Here is a 16,569-nt window from a genome sequence, read left to right as displayed (position 1 = left end):
CAAAGAAGCACCTTCTGCTGAGGTATGGAGATGATGATGTCACCTCAGTCTGGCTCCGTGCCAGGGGGTCCGGGGAGATAATTTCTGTGAGCAGCCTGTGGACCTGACTTCCAGCACCGCCCCCTCCCCCACCCCCCCCATCAACACGCTTTGGGCCTCTGCCAAAGTCACAGACATGGAACCGTGTCGGTCTGTACCCTCCTGCAAGCCCGTTCTCCTGCTGAGGAATGCCCCAGGGGAGGGCCTGGGGCTGACCGCAATTAATCGCACCCCCACCCCCCCAGCCCCTCAGCCCGTGGAGGTGAGAAACGTGAGAGCCATCCTTTCTCAATTACTACAGTTTTAAAAGGCGCAAAAGAAACATGTGCTACAGGGAGAAACTGATAGCTGATGGAACCAAAGACTGATGGCTGGCATGGCAGCATCCAGAGGAAAGTAAGTGAGAGGGGTGTGTAGGGAGTGAGAGGAGTGTGGAGGGAGTGAGAGAGGTGTGTTGGGAGTGAGAGGGGTGTAGGGAGTGAGAGATGTGTTGAGAGTGAGGGAGGTGTGTAGGGAGTGAGAGGCGTGTAGGGAGTGAGGGAGGTGTGTAGGGAGTGAGAGGGGTGTGTAGGGAGTGAGGGAGGTTTGTAGGGAGTGAGAGGAGTGTGTAGGGAGTGAGAGGGGTGTGTAGGGAGTGAGAGGGGTGTGTAGGGAGTGAGGGAGGTTTGTAGGGAGTGAGAGGAGTGTGTAGGGAGTGAGAGGGGTGTGTAGGGAGTGAGAGGGGTGTGTAGGGAGTGAGTGAGGTGTGTAGGGAGTGAAGGAGGTGTGTAGGGATTGAGGGAGGCGTGTAGGGAGTGAGAGCGATGTGTAGGGAGTGAGGGAGGTGTGTAGAGGGGTGTCTGTGCTGAGAGAGCGGCAGCAGCCTCACCTGTGTGGGAGCGCAGGTGCCGTTTGAGGGCGGTGTGGCTGGGGAAGGTGCGGTTGCACTCGCTGCAGATGTAGCTGCGCACGCCCGCGTGGACCTCCATGTGCTGCTGCAGGGCCGTCTGCGTCTGGAAACGCTTCCCGCACAGCAGGCAGAACACGGCCATGTCCGAGCCTGCACACGCACACACACACACACACACACACACACACGCACACGCGCACACACGCACGCACACACACACACAGACAAACACACACACAGACAGAGAGAGGAGAGATGAGGACCAAGTATGAGCTGGGAGGATGGAGCTCTGCCCACCTTCTGCTCTTACCTCTGATCCAGGATCAGTTTTTGTAACTCTAATCTTAACTCCTACCAACATACACTATATGAAATATGAAACTGATCCAGGATCAACCCTAGGGGTAAGACAGTTGTGTATCACAATAACATAAAATGTTGCAGGTCAGAAAGATCAAAACCTGAAAAGATCCAAAGAACTAACAGGGAAATTCCAGTCTTGAGAAACACATTTAACACAATTCTACACTCATGATCATATAAAAGAAATTTCTTCAAATAAACAATTGAGAACATTTTAAATTTAAGAATTAAACTGTAACAAAGATACAAATCTCTCAGAACAATGGAATCACAATCACAAACAAGCCAAAGGCAATGTGTGTCTTAACCTTCAACTCCAGAATACACAAACACACACACGCACGCACGCACGCACGCACGCGCGCGCGCACACACACACACACACTTTTTCAATTACCACACCCTCCCCCCCCCAAAAAAGGCAGAAAACCTGGAGGGTTTGGAGCACAGCCTCCATTTCAGCAGTCGATAGTGCATCTTTCCTGCAAAGCTGCCACTAATTTAAAAATCCATGAGACGTTGCAGCCTTGTGTTCATAAATACGAGACAGAGCCCGTCTCCCCACAGAATCAATCAGCATTTGCCTCAACACCCAGAAAAACAAAACAAAAACAACTCAACACTTGAGACATGAAAAGCAGCTCTCCTTCCTCTCAGGCTGAAGCACCAGCTCTGCTGGCCCTCCCCCTGCTCTCTCCCAGACTCCTCTGTCTCTCCTGGTTCCTTCTTTCTAATCAGCGAAAGGGATCCATTGATTGGGCCGATTGTTGTAAGAATCCCTTCAGGAGCTGATGGATTTAAAGCAGCTTTGAGTGACAGGAACAATGCTTTTGACGCACCAGCGTTGATGGACTCAGTGTGAGGAACGCTCATTTGTTCTGGTCCATGGGGAAAAAGGATGTGTTATTTTATTTACTTCTAAGGTATTTAAGCGAAAGAAGGGAATTTCATTTAAAAAAAGAATCTAAGACATTCGTCCGATTTTATCTTCACAAATGTGTTTCAAAGCAACCCCTCCCCACCCCCGCCCAACCCCTCTTCCGTAAATAAATTAATATTTTTGTTGTTTTTGTTGAGTTCATCTAAGGACCATATCAAAGAGCCTCTATTGATGCTTCAAGTCTGAAATATAGGAGTAACACACAGAATGTGGCTACTTTCCTCATTGGCTGAAGCAGCAGCTTTCTCTGAACATCTTGACCTGTTTCATAGAAAAACAAAATACTCAGACAAAATAAACCCCGAGACAGTAAAAACCTAACAGGCACACAGCAAACAGGACATGCTGGCCTGCATCTGAGAGGTCCACATCTTCAGTGGCTGATTTGGGCATTTTTAGAACTATCCTCCAGGTGTATTTGATTTGGTATTTCACTCAGGTTTTGCATATTGCTGCAAACCTATCTTCAAACATTTCAGCAGGTACAAATATGTATTTTTACACAAACATGATATTTTAGATCAGCCAAGTCAAAGATATTTAAATAAACAATGCATTTCATAAGGATGGCAAACACTCAGATTTAACTGGCGGTTTTGAGCAGCTTATTTGCTAACAAGCTTATCCTGTATCTGCAGCTGAACTCCGAAGGGTTTTTCAGCTGCCTTTATACGACATGTCCTTCGTCTGTATGTTTCATCTATGATTCCATAAAAAGGTCAAATATGTTCTTTTATTCAAGACTGACACTTAGCCGGCTTTGCTGTATTAATGTTGCACATCTGATCTGAGGTGAGAGAAAGTATACAGAGTGATCCCTGCATGTGTAAGAGTATTCACATATTCACACATATGCAGACACACATGCACACACACAGAGATACACGTGCATGCATACACACACACACACACACACACACACACACACACAAACACACACACAAACACAGAGATATGCACACGCACACACACACACACACACACACACACACAAGTATACACACACACACACACACACACACACGTATACACACACACGCACACACACACACACACACACACACACACACACACACACACACACACACACACACACACACACACACGTATACACACACGCACATACACACACACACGCTTAATGCCGGCATTAGCAGTCAGACAGACTTTCACCTTCGGCTGTTCTACACATCCTGTGATTGATCAGAACGGACCGACACAGTGATACAAACTCATTATTTTCCTGCACTCTTCCTCTGGCTGTCCGTCTCTCTCTCACCTTCAGAGCGGAGAGGAACACGCTGTGCAGTTTCAGCTGCGCCTGCTGCACGCTGGCATTCACGCAGCTCCACGTTCAAGGAGACGCGTCAATGGCCGCGCGCAATACCGCTGCGTGTCTGTGCCGTTCCGCGGAAATAAGCCTGTCAGATTCCACAGAGCAGACGCGTCCTTTTGATGTGGGGAAGCCTATCAGAATTCACATGCCGTACAGGCTACTGTGCCGCACCCGTCCGCATGAGAGACAGATAAAAGAACAGCGTGCGAGGGCTGACGCACAGCTACAGACGCGGGAAACGGGAGAAAGCGCCGCGGCCGTTCACGACCCTCTCCGTGCTGCACTCCCCGCCCTGCATTTCCACATTTCCTGGAAAATCCTTGGTGGCAATCTATTTTTCATAAAGTGTCCCACGGGGTCCCTAAATATACCGCTAAAACCTCCCTCCACAGAGACCCGCTGGGGGATGGCTACGGGAAACTCATGGTGGAAATGCCTGTGAGGAGTTAACCACAGAGAGTGTAGACATTAACTGAAATAAATTACTTTTGATGGTTTAAGCGCACACCTGTGGGTTTCTGCTCTTGAGGTCCTCCGGAGGCTAGCAGGGGATCTGCACAAATTGCAGCAACTTGGCAAAGTCAGGGATGAAGTGTGGGCTCTTAGTCAGACCCTGTAGCCAACACCTATAATTTCCACTCCTGTAGAGTCCACTACCACGCTACCTGTGGTCCAATCAGAGCCTCACTCCGCCAGCCCTCGGATGAACTACCAGGGCCAGTGCTACCATGTCAAGACTGCTACAGCGTGACCTATGACCCATGACCCTTGAGCTATGCATGTGGGCGTACGAGACAAGATGAGGCCGTGACAGTCCTGTCCGAGCAGCCCTCGTACAGCAGAGGTAATGCCCTCGGAACAGTGTCCCAGGATTCATACTGAAAGTGGTGACCTCGAATTTTTCCGGAATGGGTTTGACACAGTGCTGGATGTACTCTTGGACTACAGGCAGAATGACAGGGCTGGGATGGGCTGTACAACCTGTTCTGGTCATTAAACACAATTTATGCTACTGTGAGTGGCAGGCGTATCAGGAGGAGGCCAGGGTTATGGAGCAGCTTCTCTCCAGATCCAAGCATCTCACTCAATGATCCAATCTGTTGTTATAGAGAGGACCAGAAAGGTTCAGCTACAGAATTTGCCCAGAACAGTGTTCCCTCCCAGCTCCAACCTCCACAGGTCTCTCAGCTGAAGTTACAGCATTTACTAAAACAATCGCTGCTGCACCAATACCAACTCATAACCGACTATGCAATCTGTCAATCTAAGTTCCAATTATTCTGCCTTTATTGGTTGAATTGACTAATTTTATTGATTTATTCTTGACAGGAATGCTTTTACTCTGCCACAGTGTATTTCTGGAGTGTAGAGAAGTGGTCCAAGCATATGGTCTGAAGCTATGATATGTCATTTGCAAAAATAATGTCAAAACAAATATTGGGAAAATTACCTTTAAAGTGTGTGCTAAACAGGAGGGAGGAAGGGAGACATTCCGCCTGCACAAGATTCAGAACACTCCAAATCCCAGCATGCACTGCACAACCTGATCTCTGAATGGAGGAGAGCACAGTAGATCCTGTCTGTAACTCTTTAAGACCATACGAAGTGTACCCTCCATAAAGACACACCAGCTTCTTCAACACACGCTTGCTGTTATAGCAGTGACTGTGCTGGCCGGGAGTTTCCCATTTTGGGGATGTAGCATGACACTTTCCCAGCTTTAGCGCTGTCTCCCCGACAGGCCCCCTGTTTGTTGTGAGGCAGCTTTCTGGATCTATTAGCATTTCACAAACACCTTCGATGTCACTATTTTTTAGGTCACTCCGACTGGATTTGTTCTAACACCATCACAGCGTGAATGCAGTCCGCTCTGTGTCAGAGACCGTTTTTATCTTAAAAATATCTGTGCGTGCGAAGATTGTGGCGGTTGGCATGTCATGAAATGTCTTTTTTCTTCTTCTTTAAAGAGGCTTCATGACTCATGATGCCACTGCTGCCGGAAATACTCAATATTGGGGGGGGCGGGATGGGCCCCCCACCTGCATGAAAAATACACAATGTAGGGATGTGGAAAATACCCCATTAATGTGACACAGAGACACAGAAGTTCCTGTTTAATCCATGTCCCTTAGCACAGAGTGGTGGACAACATATATGGTCATTTATTGTGTAAAGAAGCAACAGGAACCCATCGTAGAAGAAGGAGAGCTTGCACAATCTCCAGTCAAGGAGAGGTCCAAATTCATAGGATTGAAAGAAAGTATCATGAAACTTATATTAGCAATCCTAAAACTGTGGACCAGCAGAACTCTGGGGTACAGTGGGGAGTGCATTTGTACATTATCAAAGTTTTATTCAAGACCACACACATGTGACCCAGCTGGACGCTGGCCATTGGCAACCTATCAGGAGACTTTGTGACCTAAGCCTTTAACTTTGATATTGTGACTTGGAAATTGAGAAGGTCAAACACGAGGGTCAAATACGCAGAATCAGCTGGAAGCCAATAAGGAATGTCAGGAACGAGACTGATCCACTGTATTTGTTTTGTTTGGGTGTGCTGAGAGCTGGGACCATCACCTGGCTCTGGACGTAATTTAAAACGGTGACGTTACCTTTCAGCGGGAGAGGGACACTGAGCGGGCAGCATTGCGTTCATGAACCTTTTCCAGACAGCATAAACAAGCCCTTAAATTGAATTGTGTCTGTCACGTGTGCCAACATCAAACGTTTGAACTGTCTGTGCAGACCGATGTGAGCAAGTCTCAACTGCTGACTCAAAGAGGAGAGGAAAAACAGAAATGAAAAAAAAAAAAAAAAAACAGCTGACCTGGGGGGTCATTCCAGCTAAAATAGCTTCAACCAGAAGGACGGGAGAGCAGGAGGCGAGCGCTTGGAATAATTTACCTCGGCTCTTCCATCTATTTAAACCATCATGCGCTGCCCAGGAGAGGATCTCTCCTCCGTGCTCCCAGCACCATTTTAACAGGGCTGAAGTGGCGGGAGGCGGTTATTTAAGGGCTCTGAGCAGGGCTGTTACTGCGCCGTGCTGCTCCCAAAGAGGAAATACAGCCACTGTGCGTCTGCTGCGCATCTGCTCCTTCCACAACTGCGATTTTCACACGCATGTGTCCACCAGCATCACCGCGCCACACACGGGGTTGAGAGGGGTTACGCCAGCCCATAATAACCCACCATGACATGAAGACCCCAAATGTAATGGCACAGAAAGGAGAATGCAACACTTTAGAAGCTGTGTGGAGCTGATAATGGGGAAAATAGGAATGCAGCTGCAACTTGCCAAATGAATAAATGTAAATGTAAATGCAACTTGGAAACATGGGCAGTCTGTGCATCTGGCGATTCTGCTCTGACCACAAGAGGGCGCAAACACCAGGAGAAACAGCCACGCTGTTTGCGCAGCGCATGGTTCCCAAAGACAAAAAGCCAGCTAGCCTGTTTATCAGGGCTGCTGCTGCAGATCAAACACCTGCCACAGCGCCAGGCGCTCCGGCACTGAGCTGCCACGTCTGCGGCGTGAATTACAGGCACACCTCATTCCTGCAGAGCATTCACTCTCAGCCTCTGATCATATCCATATTTAACACTCCATCACAAGGATGCTTGCAGGGTAAATGTACAATTGTCAAGGATTATTCTTATTGCTGGGATAATAATGAAGGCTATTTACATATTTTTATATTTGATCACTTTCCCTGGACTTTCCCAGGACAGTAGAGTATCTTACAGGGGGAAAATATTTTCAATGATTAATGTGAGCAAAATCAAAGGTACCAGACAGTGTCTATCACTCCTGCATCTCCTAGAAAAAGTAGTGGAATATGTTTGTGAAGGTGTCAGCCTCACTCCTAACTGATATGTTAATCATGTTTTCTACTTAACCTAAGGGGTCAATTCAATCCAAGACTGAGTATTACTATTTTAAATTATTACTATGTTAGTGTTATAACTCTACACATTGGGCAGTACCATGGTAATGTGATATAGTGCTATAGTGGTAATGAAATGGGCTTGCAATCCAAAGGTTGCTGTTTCAACCCTTCAACCATTTGGCAATTCACTTAAGACAAATTACCTCAGTAAATACCCATCTGTAGAAACGGACAGCGTGTTAAAGTGTGCCCACCTAGAAACGGGAATATAACGCATTTTTTGTTTACTACCATGCAGCAGGACTGGAGAGCTGAGTTTTTCTGCGAGGTTCTCCTCAGATAGATTAATGCTGCCAGATGCTATTGTAGATGGCGTATTAATTACTTGAGGGTGCTGTCATGGAAACATATGGCTGTCTCTGTCCATTTACATAATGTGCGGAGAAACATCTTAGTGATTCGCTCCGAAAGTTCAGCTACAAACAACCGCTTTTCCTTTTTATAAATAAAACAGTTTTTTATTTGAATCTTATGCACACTTCTATTGAAATAACCTGATGTTATTGATCTACTCACAATGCCATGGGGTTTGAGCAAATTGCATTCGGCTATCAACAGGCAGTGAGCACAGGGTTGTGTAAAGCCACGGCTGCAATTCATTCACAAACATTCTGACGGACTAAAAAAAAAAAAAAACCAACAGTGGGGGGAAAAAAAAGCACAAGTGTCAGGCCAGACTTTATTACTTCAAGGCAATGCGTCAAGTGGAACAAAAGGCGCGAGGTGCCTTTAAGAGGACATCATTTAGAGCGCGCGGCCGTCCCGCCACGGCTGGATCCCACTCACAATGGAGAAAACCCCGCGCGCTGTCCGCCTATCCCACAAATCCCATTTAATCAGATATCACTGCCTGTGTGACTCCGAGTAAGAAAGGGGATAATTAGTAAACAGAGAGCTATCCGCGGCCTCATTGGCATTCAGGAGGGGTTAGTGTGTCGCATTTAAAATGCACTCTGATGAAGTCTACAAAATCAAACCATTTGTTACTCCTATTGAAGTGGCTTCAGGCCACTGGCAATTAAATTGGAATTAGTGCGGCGAATGAGATACCACAGACACATACTGAGCAGGGAGAGAGAGTCGGGAGGATGGCCGGAGTTCAGGCGAGTTTACACTTTTTAAATACTTAAATCGTAAATAATTCCACTCGTTCCGCTAACTCCACACCCGCGCTGCGCCTGTCCGAGGATGGCGGGAACAGTCTGAGCCTGAGTCTGTATTCTCACAATTCAACGGCATATTTAAGCAGGACTTACATTTATCGCCTCATCCATTGTTTTACGCAACACTACAGTTCGTTGTCTGTTTCCACGACCCCCGACCTCAAAGCTGTGGAGAAAGGTAAGAGTTGCCCAAAATCCTGTGAGGTGTGGGGATCAAACAGGTCCCTCCTCTCTCTTTCAAAGGAACACTTCAGCTACCGGCCCTAACCTGCCCATTTCATCCGGTGCTCCATTCCATCTCTCTCTCTGCCCTTGCCTGGTCACTCACCGACCCGTGACCTGAAACTAATAACACCACGTTTGCGGTCAGCGGGCAGATGCGATTTTGTGTTTCCAGAAAGGCACCGTCATCCGGGAGACATGGGATTCTGGGCAGAGGGAAAGCAGTGGAATTCGCAGGGGGAAAAAAAGAGAAATGGATCGGAGAAATATTCAAAGGAGCGAACAGTCTGCCGTGTTCCAGAGGGGCGTCTGTGTGTGGGTCTTCTGGGGACAAAAGAAAATAAAGACAAAAAAAAGCCTGTTTCTGTAGCAGCCTCCATTTTCACAGGGGGTGCAGTGATCAGGAGCAGCCAGTGCTACGGGGGCTTTGATGCAAGAGTCTGCAATATTGTAAACTCATATACAATATTATACATGGCATTATAACACTGCGCTTGGGGCGATTTAAGCCTTCTCACAACCTCAACAGAGCAGTAATGCTTTCTGACACTCCAAGCTGCTCGCCTCTTCTACCCTTTCATTTCCTTCCCACGATTGTAAGATACAAAATTACATGAAGGGGCCTAGGGTTTGATCTGAAAAATAAGAGAGGGGAAGATGTATGTAAATAATGACTAAAAAGCTCAAATAAAACATCTGACCGAGAGCAGAGAGAAAGACAAGAGATAAAATAACTGAACACATGAAAATGAAGAGATACTGTGTTACAGCTGGTTCACAAACTCTTTTCTTTGTTAAGGCAAGCAGAGGAGCCATGTTGGCAGGTATTATATTCCTGAACTCGTGATTGGCCATGGCTGAGTCACGTTCTGCACTGCATGACATCACCAGAAGGGGTCACTGTGATCAGTGGAAGACTGCAAGATGTAGCAGTATTTCACTTTTGATTTTATGATGTTGAAACTGATGTTTTTTGTGAACTGTGCCTACATGTCAAACCGAGCTGAAAAATGTTCCCTCTCATAATGTATACTGTACTTTCATATGGGACATGTGTGTGTACATGTGTGCCTGTGTGCGCGTGTGTGTGTAGTGCAGCAGAGGTTATATGGCACTCACCTTGTGAAATTTTCTCTTCTGAGACTATGCTGTTAAGTGTAGATAAATGTTATTTTTGGGGTTGGGAGGGCAGTAATTTGTACAAATGAAATGAAAAGCATTTTCAGTTGCACACATTCTTACTTTCAGAACAACCATTTATGGGAAAATATCTAGACATGCTTCTGTGCTGGCCAAGGTTAAATCTGGAATTGTGAGTGACATTTCTAAGGCCAAAAGTGATCCTTGTACATAACAAATTCAATGTTAAGTAATCTTTAATGAATCTTACATTAAAATGTAAATTAATTCTAACTACATAAAAATAAACCATACAGTTACATACATGCTGTCCCTTCAGCAGTGTAACTGGGTTCCAGAATGCACATTCCTGCTCTTTTCATGAAACAAAGCCTGAGCGTTCTATGTTCCGCTGGCTTCAGCTCTGATCATTTTTGTTGTAAATCAACAGATGGCAGTCCAGGCTTAACAGCTAATGACATTTGTGCTCACACTAAAAGAGCTTATTCCAACAGTCCCAGAAAACTGCAGCCAGAATCATCTCCCTCCATCATTCCAACACATGGGCAACACAGCAAAATCACCCAGACAAGCCACCAGCGATAACAACAAAGCAATACACAGGAGTGTGTGTTTGCATCTGGGGAGTAAGATCTGCTGAGATCTGAACAAAAATCCCAGTGGGCTAAAAACTCCCAACGGGGAATCCAAACTGAACAGCAGGAGGCGTTTTGAGCTTTTTTACTCATTAACAGATCTGAAGTAGAGAAAGACTCGCTGCCTGGACCACTGCGTTATCTGGCTACAGTCCCTGCAGTGGAATCCTTTGTGCTCATTCCTATGATTTATTCAGCTGACCATCTGGACAGCGGTCAGACAATGTGGCTTAGCTCCTCTGAATAGCTGGCCACATCAGTCATAGGCTCTTAACCGAACCCCTTACGTCCCCTAATCTTCACACTTCCCTGTCTTTCCCTGTGGCCGCATGACCTGAACCTTTAGTCACTCTGTGCTGACACGGTTTTCTCCTGATGGACAAAAGGCATTCACTGCCTCTTCACTGTCCCACCCCCCTGCCCCCCCTCCAAACTCCATCCAGTCGGACCAGGACTATGTTTTGTTTTCAGAGATGGTGGGGAATGTGAGGAGATTCCAAAGCTGCACCCCCCCCCCCCCCCCCCCCCCAAAAAAACCCAACAGGGGGTCTTGATCCTAATCTAAAAAGATCCAGCTAGTCGAACTGAATGCATGAAAAGGCATAGCCAAATTACTTGAAAATAAATGTATTAGGGAGAATAGGAAGGGCACGGCTCTTTCTGTCTTAATGTAGGCCTTTGCGAGGCTATTAGAGGAAAAGTCATGAGGAGCAAACCTGCAGGCCAGCAGAAACACCTCCTCTGAATGCTGTTCCCACTTTGCTCTGGCATCTTTACACTCAGGGTTAATACCGCAGCATTATAACAGAGATACACAGCAAGAAATACGGTCAGCTCCATCTTTTCAGTTTTATTGCTGACAAGTATTGCTCTTGTCTCAGTTTTGTGTTTGCGTAGTTGTGCAGAAGATAAAACTCTCTCCAAAACAAGCAAATAAATCTGACTACGAGCAACATGCTGCAAAGAGATAAACACATGCATGTGCATATTATTTATGATTTATTTTATACATTTGGCAAGCCCATACACACTACATTCTGGCTGTGAAATGCTGAAACCGAGACAGCAGAGACACACTGCTCACGGTCACCAGCCGTTCCACAGAGAGGCAGGAGACAGCTTCACGATCAGCTGCATGATCAGCTTCACGATCAGCTGCATGATCAGCTCCACAGCCTCCACAGTTAATGCATCTGCATGTGTGGAACAAACAGGAGAATCCGTGCATTTGTCCCAATCACAACGTCCATAAAACCGCCACGCGTCCTGACAAACATCTGAAAAGGACTCGGACAGCAGAAGCACTCCATACACAGCACTACGCATTTGGATTTTTTCTGTGCTGTTTTTTCTCTTGAACTATTGGACTGCAGAGCACCTAGTGAGAATCTGACTGTAACTAACTGATTGAGGCATTTGCAGACCCATGGACTTACACACGTAAAAAAAAGCACACATCAAAAGGCATCTCACATTTTACAGACTGGGGGGCAATCAGTGGTGACATTTTACTACAGGTTTACAGCCAGCAGATGTGGCTGCCGAGGGGCAAATTGCTCCAATCCAATAAGGTTATACGATACCCAGAGCGGAGAGAGGGACGCTGGGGGGGGACCTCTTACCTCCCTCAACCCCCAATGGCTGACAGGAGTTACTGTCTAAATTTAACTGTGCCGTTCTGCTAATGATGTCTAATATGTGTTTACTTAGCAGGGCCTGCTGCTGACCTTGAAGGCTCAGGGTAAAGCAGAGACTGTGGAAGGACAGATTACCGTGTATATGGATCAGATGGAACTCAGGGTGGAGCACGTGTAGGGGACAGATCACTGTGTATATGGATCAGCTGTGGCTCAGGGTGGAGCACAGACAGGGGACAGATCACTGTGTATATGGATCAGCTGTGGCTCAGGGTGGAGCACAGACAGGGGACAGATCACTGTGTGTATGGATCTGCTGTGTGCCGCAGCCCTGGCCATGGGCCTGAGGGAGAGGTCTTCAGTGCACGTGCACGCCTTCCTCGGTCACCTCTGTCCTGGCATGATGGAATTCATTTGGGTCGATTTAACTTTGCAGCTACAATGGAGCTGTTGCACAAACACACATGCACAGGTAACGTGCCCCACAGGCACACATGCACAGGTAACGTGCTCCACAGGCACACATGCACAGGTAACGTGCCCCACAGGCACACATGCACAGGTAACGTGCTCCACAGGCACACATGCACAGGTAACGTGCTCCACAGGCACACATGCACAGGTAACGTGCTCCACAGGCACACATGCACAGGTAACGTGCCCCACAGGCACACATGCTACTCAAATCACAAACTCCACTGCAAAGATGAGTGGTACTCATTGTGTAAAGCACAAAAGTGTGTTTATCCATCCCCTGATGGCACATAAAATCTAGAACAAAAGTAATACCCATCTGGCAGGGCTGAAAAATTAATCAACATCGTAAATGCAAACTGTATCTGCTGTTGTGCTTTGTGACAGTAAAAAGAAGCGGTGAGACAGTGCAGACCTTCCTGCAGGCGCTGAGGAAACTCAGAGAGGGTGTTTATTCTGCCCACCTGACCATAGATGAGGCTGAAAGCACAGCCAGGACAAATCCCCTCTATCACTCGCAAGGACTGGGATAAAAGAATAACCCAATGTGCTCTGAACATGTGAGGGGTCCAGGCCGCTGACATGACTGGGTGTCATTCGTGTTATTAATTTTCTCATCCTATCAGATTGAGTGATACCCATGCCGTTATCACACACACAGGAAGTGACTCATATGATGGGGGAGATGGTTGGGGGGGGGGGGGGGGGGGGGTTCATTCAAATAATCATCCTTTGCAGGTGTCTCAGGGCCTGAAAGGAACACCCCTGGTAAATTTCCCTCCTCGGCTTCCTAAGTTCGGCCATCTTCTCTATCTCGGGCTGCTGCTCCTGCACCACTCTGCTTGTACCTGACACCACCCCTGGGAGTTCATCTCTGGAATAAATCAAACACTGTAACTATATTCCCTGATAAAGCATTAAAATAGACACTCAGTGACTGACTGCCCCCTGCCACAGGAAACAAAAGAACAACTTTAATCATTTATGACTGCTTAATGGCCGCTCTTTTTTTTTTTTAGATCTTATCCTTCTTCCACCAAAGGGCATTTTGTCAGACAACTTATTTGTTTATTTCTTTTTTCTCAGCATTTGAAAGGACTCTTCAGGAGCACTTGTCAATCACACAAATCATGAGTTTTTTCTCAATCGTGGAAAAACCCAATTCAATCCGACCACAAAGTGCTTCCTCTTTCATACTAAATTCTGCATTCTGCTCCTTCAGACAGCTCTGTGGAACGTGGGCGGACGACATCAAACCTGCAGACAATGGGCATTAGCCCGCCATTTTCTGCGTTTGCCCCTTTTCTCCAGGCCTGAGTGCTCTGCAAGGCCACTGCTCCACAAAGCCCTAAAGAGAGCATTCAGGCACAGTCAACAGGCTTACTGCTCATCACGGGAACTTTACATTTTACATTTCATAGCCTGTTAAGCCTCATTTAAACAGGAGCTCTGGGTTATTTCAATGCAGGCCGTCAATTATGACTTGCAGAACTCAGCTCATCTCTGATGCTGGCAGAACTGAAGTATGCAACGCCAGGACTGTAACCATGGCATTTTCATCTTATTAAAAGCGGTTGGTCCTATCTGCCACAGGGCATGTAAGTGCATAAATACACATTACACATATAAATATAATATGGATACAATGTAAATGTGACACAGATATACATCAGTGATCGTATCAGAATGTTCCTGTGATGCAAATGACCTCCAGCACAGTGTTTATGAGGAGTTTATCTCTCCGTATCCCTCTCTCTGTGCCTCAGTAATTGGTTGAGAAACACAACACGATTTCGAACCCAAACGATCTTATATTCATCCGTAGCGTATAACAGTCCACAGATGAATGAAAATCAAATTTAAAAATACATGGAAGCCAGATCTGAGCAGAAAAGATCTATTAGATTTATAGAGCTGAAATATAATACACTAAGTATGCGGTCTTGACACAAATGGAGCAATTCCTCAGAAGAGTCTGACTTTGCATATTAATGTTTCACCAGCATTCCAAGAGAAAAATGAGCAACAGAGTCTGCAGAGACTGTTAATGGTGAGTGAGACCACACACTCCGCTTCATTCCTTCCTGGTTTGGCTGAGGAGTTCCTGTGACACACTGTTGGCTGTTTAAGATGCCCTACTGTTTAGGAGTTCCACTGACGGAATTGCTCCATGACAGAATTTTCAGCATTAGGCACATTGCCCCCAATGTCCAGTTACTAAGAAAGAATCTTTGCTGCCTCCTTGCATTCATATGCTAAGCATAAATCATCCTTTAACATTATATTAATTATACTATTTTCAATAATTCAATAACATACCAGCATAAGAAAATATATGACAAAAACACAGTGATCACTGCCATGGATTAGGTTCTTAGGAAACCCTATTGATATTAATTTACTTGGTTGCTACATGTCTGAGCATAAATGTATGGGAGAGGTTCCAAATCTGAAACTATCCAGTTTGATGGACTGTAATCTGCTGTCACCAGCAGGGGGAGCACTCCCTGTTTCTCTGGCCTGCCGATACCTCGCACAGCACAGTCTCCTGACCGAACTCCAGCAGCACGCCTTGAATGACCCCAGAAAAGGAGAGCACTGACACGCGTTCTGACCTGCAGCGTAACACTTTACAGCCTGCATTTCATAAACCCTCGTTTCCTACGTACCTCATAAGAACAAATTTCCTTCCACTTTCACAGTTTCCTGCCCTCTACATTCTCATGTCTAATTTGCTGATTGTCATCATGTACTGTTTTATCACATGCATTCTTACACAGCACTGAAATGCATGCTTGCACAGCTGAGGGGATTTTGTTTTAGTGGTTTACTTTGTGGTACAAATTCGCTGGCTGGCTACTTACAGATGATCTAAATGGATCAAGAAGAAAGATATACTAGAAACGTAACACACACCTTCTTGTGGTCGACATATGCGGTTTATTCACAGAAATGGCGGCATTTCTCTGCATCACTGCCCCTTGCTTTGCTAAACTTTTATGTCGTCACTGGTATTTTGCACAAGTTCAGCACAACAGCAGCACAGCTGAGGTTTTGGTTGAGACACAGATTTTTCTATGCAGGAGAAAGAGAGGAACAGGACGGGTCCAGGCAATGAACTTTGGCTCTGAAAAACACAGACCCATGGACAGGAAGGGCTTCTACTGGTGTCACATGTTTGGCATACTTATAATATTGATAGTATGACATAAAATAATAATATATGTGCTTGTGTGCAAATATAAAATTTAGCCTTTCAATAGATCCAGTATTACGACACATAATGGCCTTTGACTGCAACCAATATCAGGATAAATACAGTAGAATTTAAACACATCTAGTTTGACAATACATTTATTTGCCTGTGAACAGATATAGTATTTCCATCTAATAGAATTAATACAATAATAAAAAAAATCTAATTTATATCCTATACCTGGTAAATATACTAGAATTTCAATAGGTCCAATATTCCAATAATTACATCAACCTTAGATCCAATCCAGCTTTATGATAAATATATCAGTCTTTGAATACATACAGTATTATCCAAAATATATTAGCCTTTAGATACATCTATTATTAGGATAAATAAGTGTCAGGCTTTGTACAGATCTAGCATGGTGATAAACACTCCGACCCCAGAGCAGGTCCAGGATCAGTGGCAGTCAGTGTGGATGATGCTGCGGGTGTCACGCTGTTCTGTTAAACCTGACAGGGTCGAGCTCAGCAGTGCTACGGTTGATAGCTCTCTGTGCCAGCGGTCTGTGTGTTTGTG

General features: G+C 45.8%; 1 protein-coding gene across 1 annotated transcript in view; it reads right to left on the bottom strand.

Annotated features, from left to right (window-relative positions):
* The window catches only part of zbtb16b (zinc finger and BTB domain containing 16b), a 108,074-nt gene that overhangs the window by 8,776 nt on the left and 82,729 nt on the right, over positions 1-16,569 (bottom strand). Inside the window, exon 5 of the mRNA XM_036536247.1 lies at positions 908-1,078. Within this exon, the coding sequence (XP_036392140.1) occupies positions 908-1,078 (171 nt within the window). The remainder of the gene's footprint in view (positions 1-907; positions 1,079-16,569) is intronic.

This window comes from Megalops cyprinoides, chromosome 9 (assembly GCF_013368585.1).
Source record: "Megalops cyprinoides isolate fMegCyp1 chromosome 9, fMegCyp1.pri, whole genome shotgun sequence".
NCBI lineage: Eukaryota > Metazoa > Chordata > Actinopteri > Elopiformes > Megalopidae > Megalops > Megalops cyprinoides.
The sequence above is the reverse complement of the archived record's forward strand: the minus strand, read 5'-3'. Positions and strand labels throughout refer to the sequence as shown.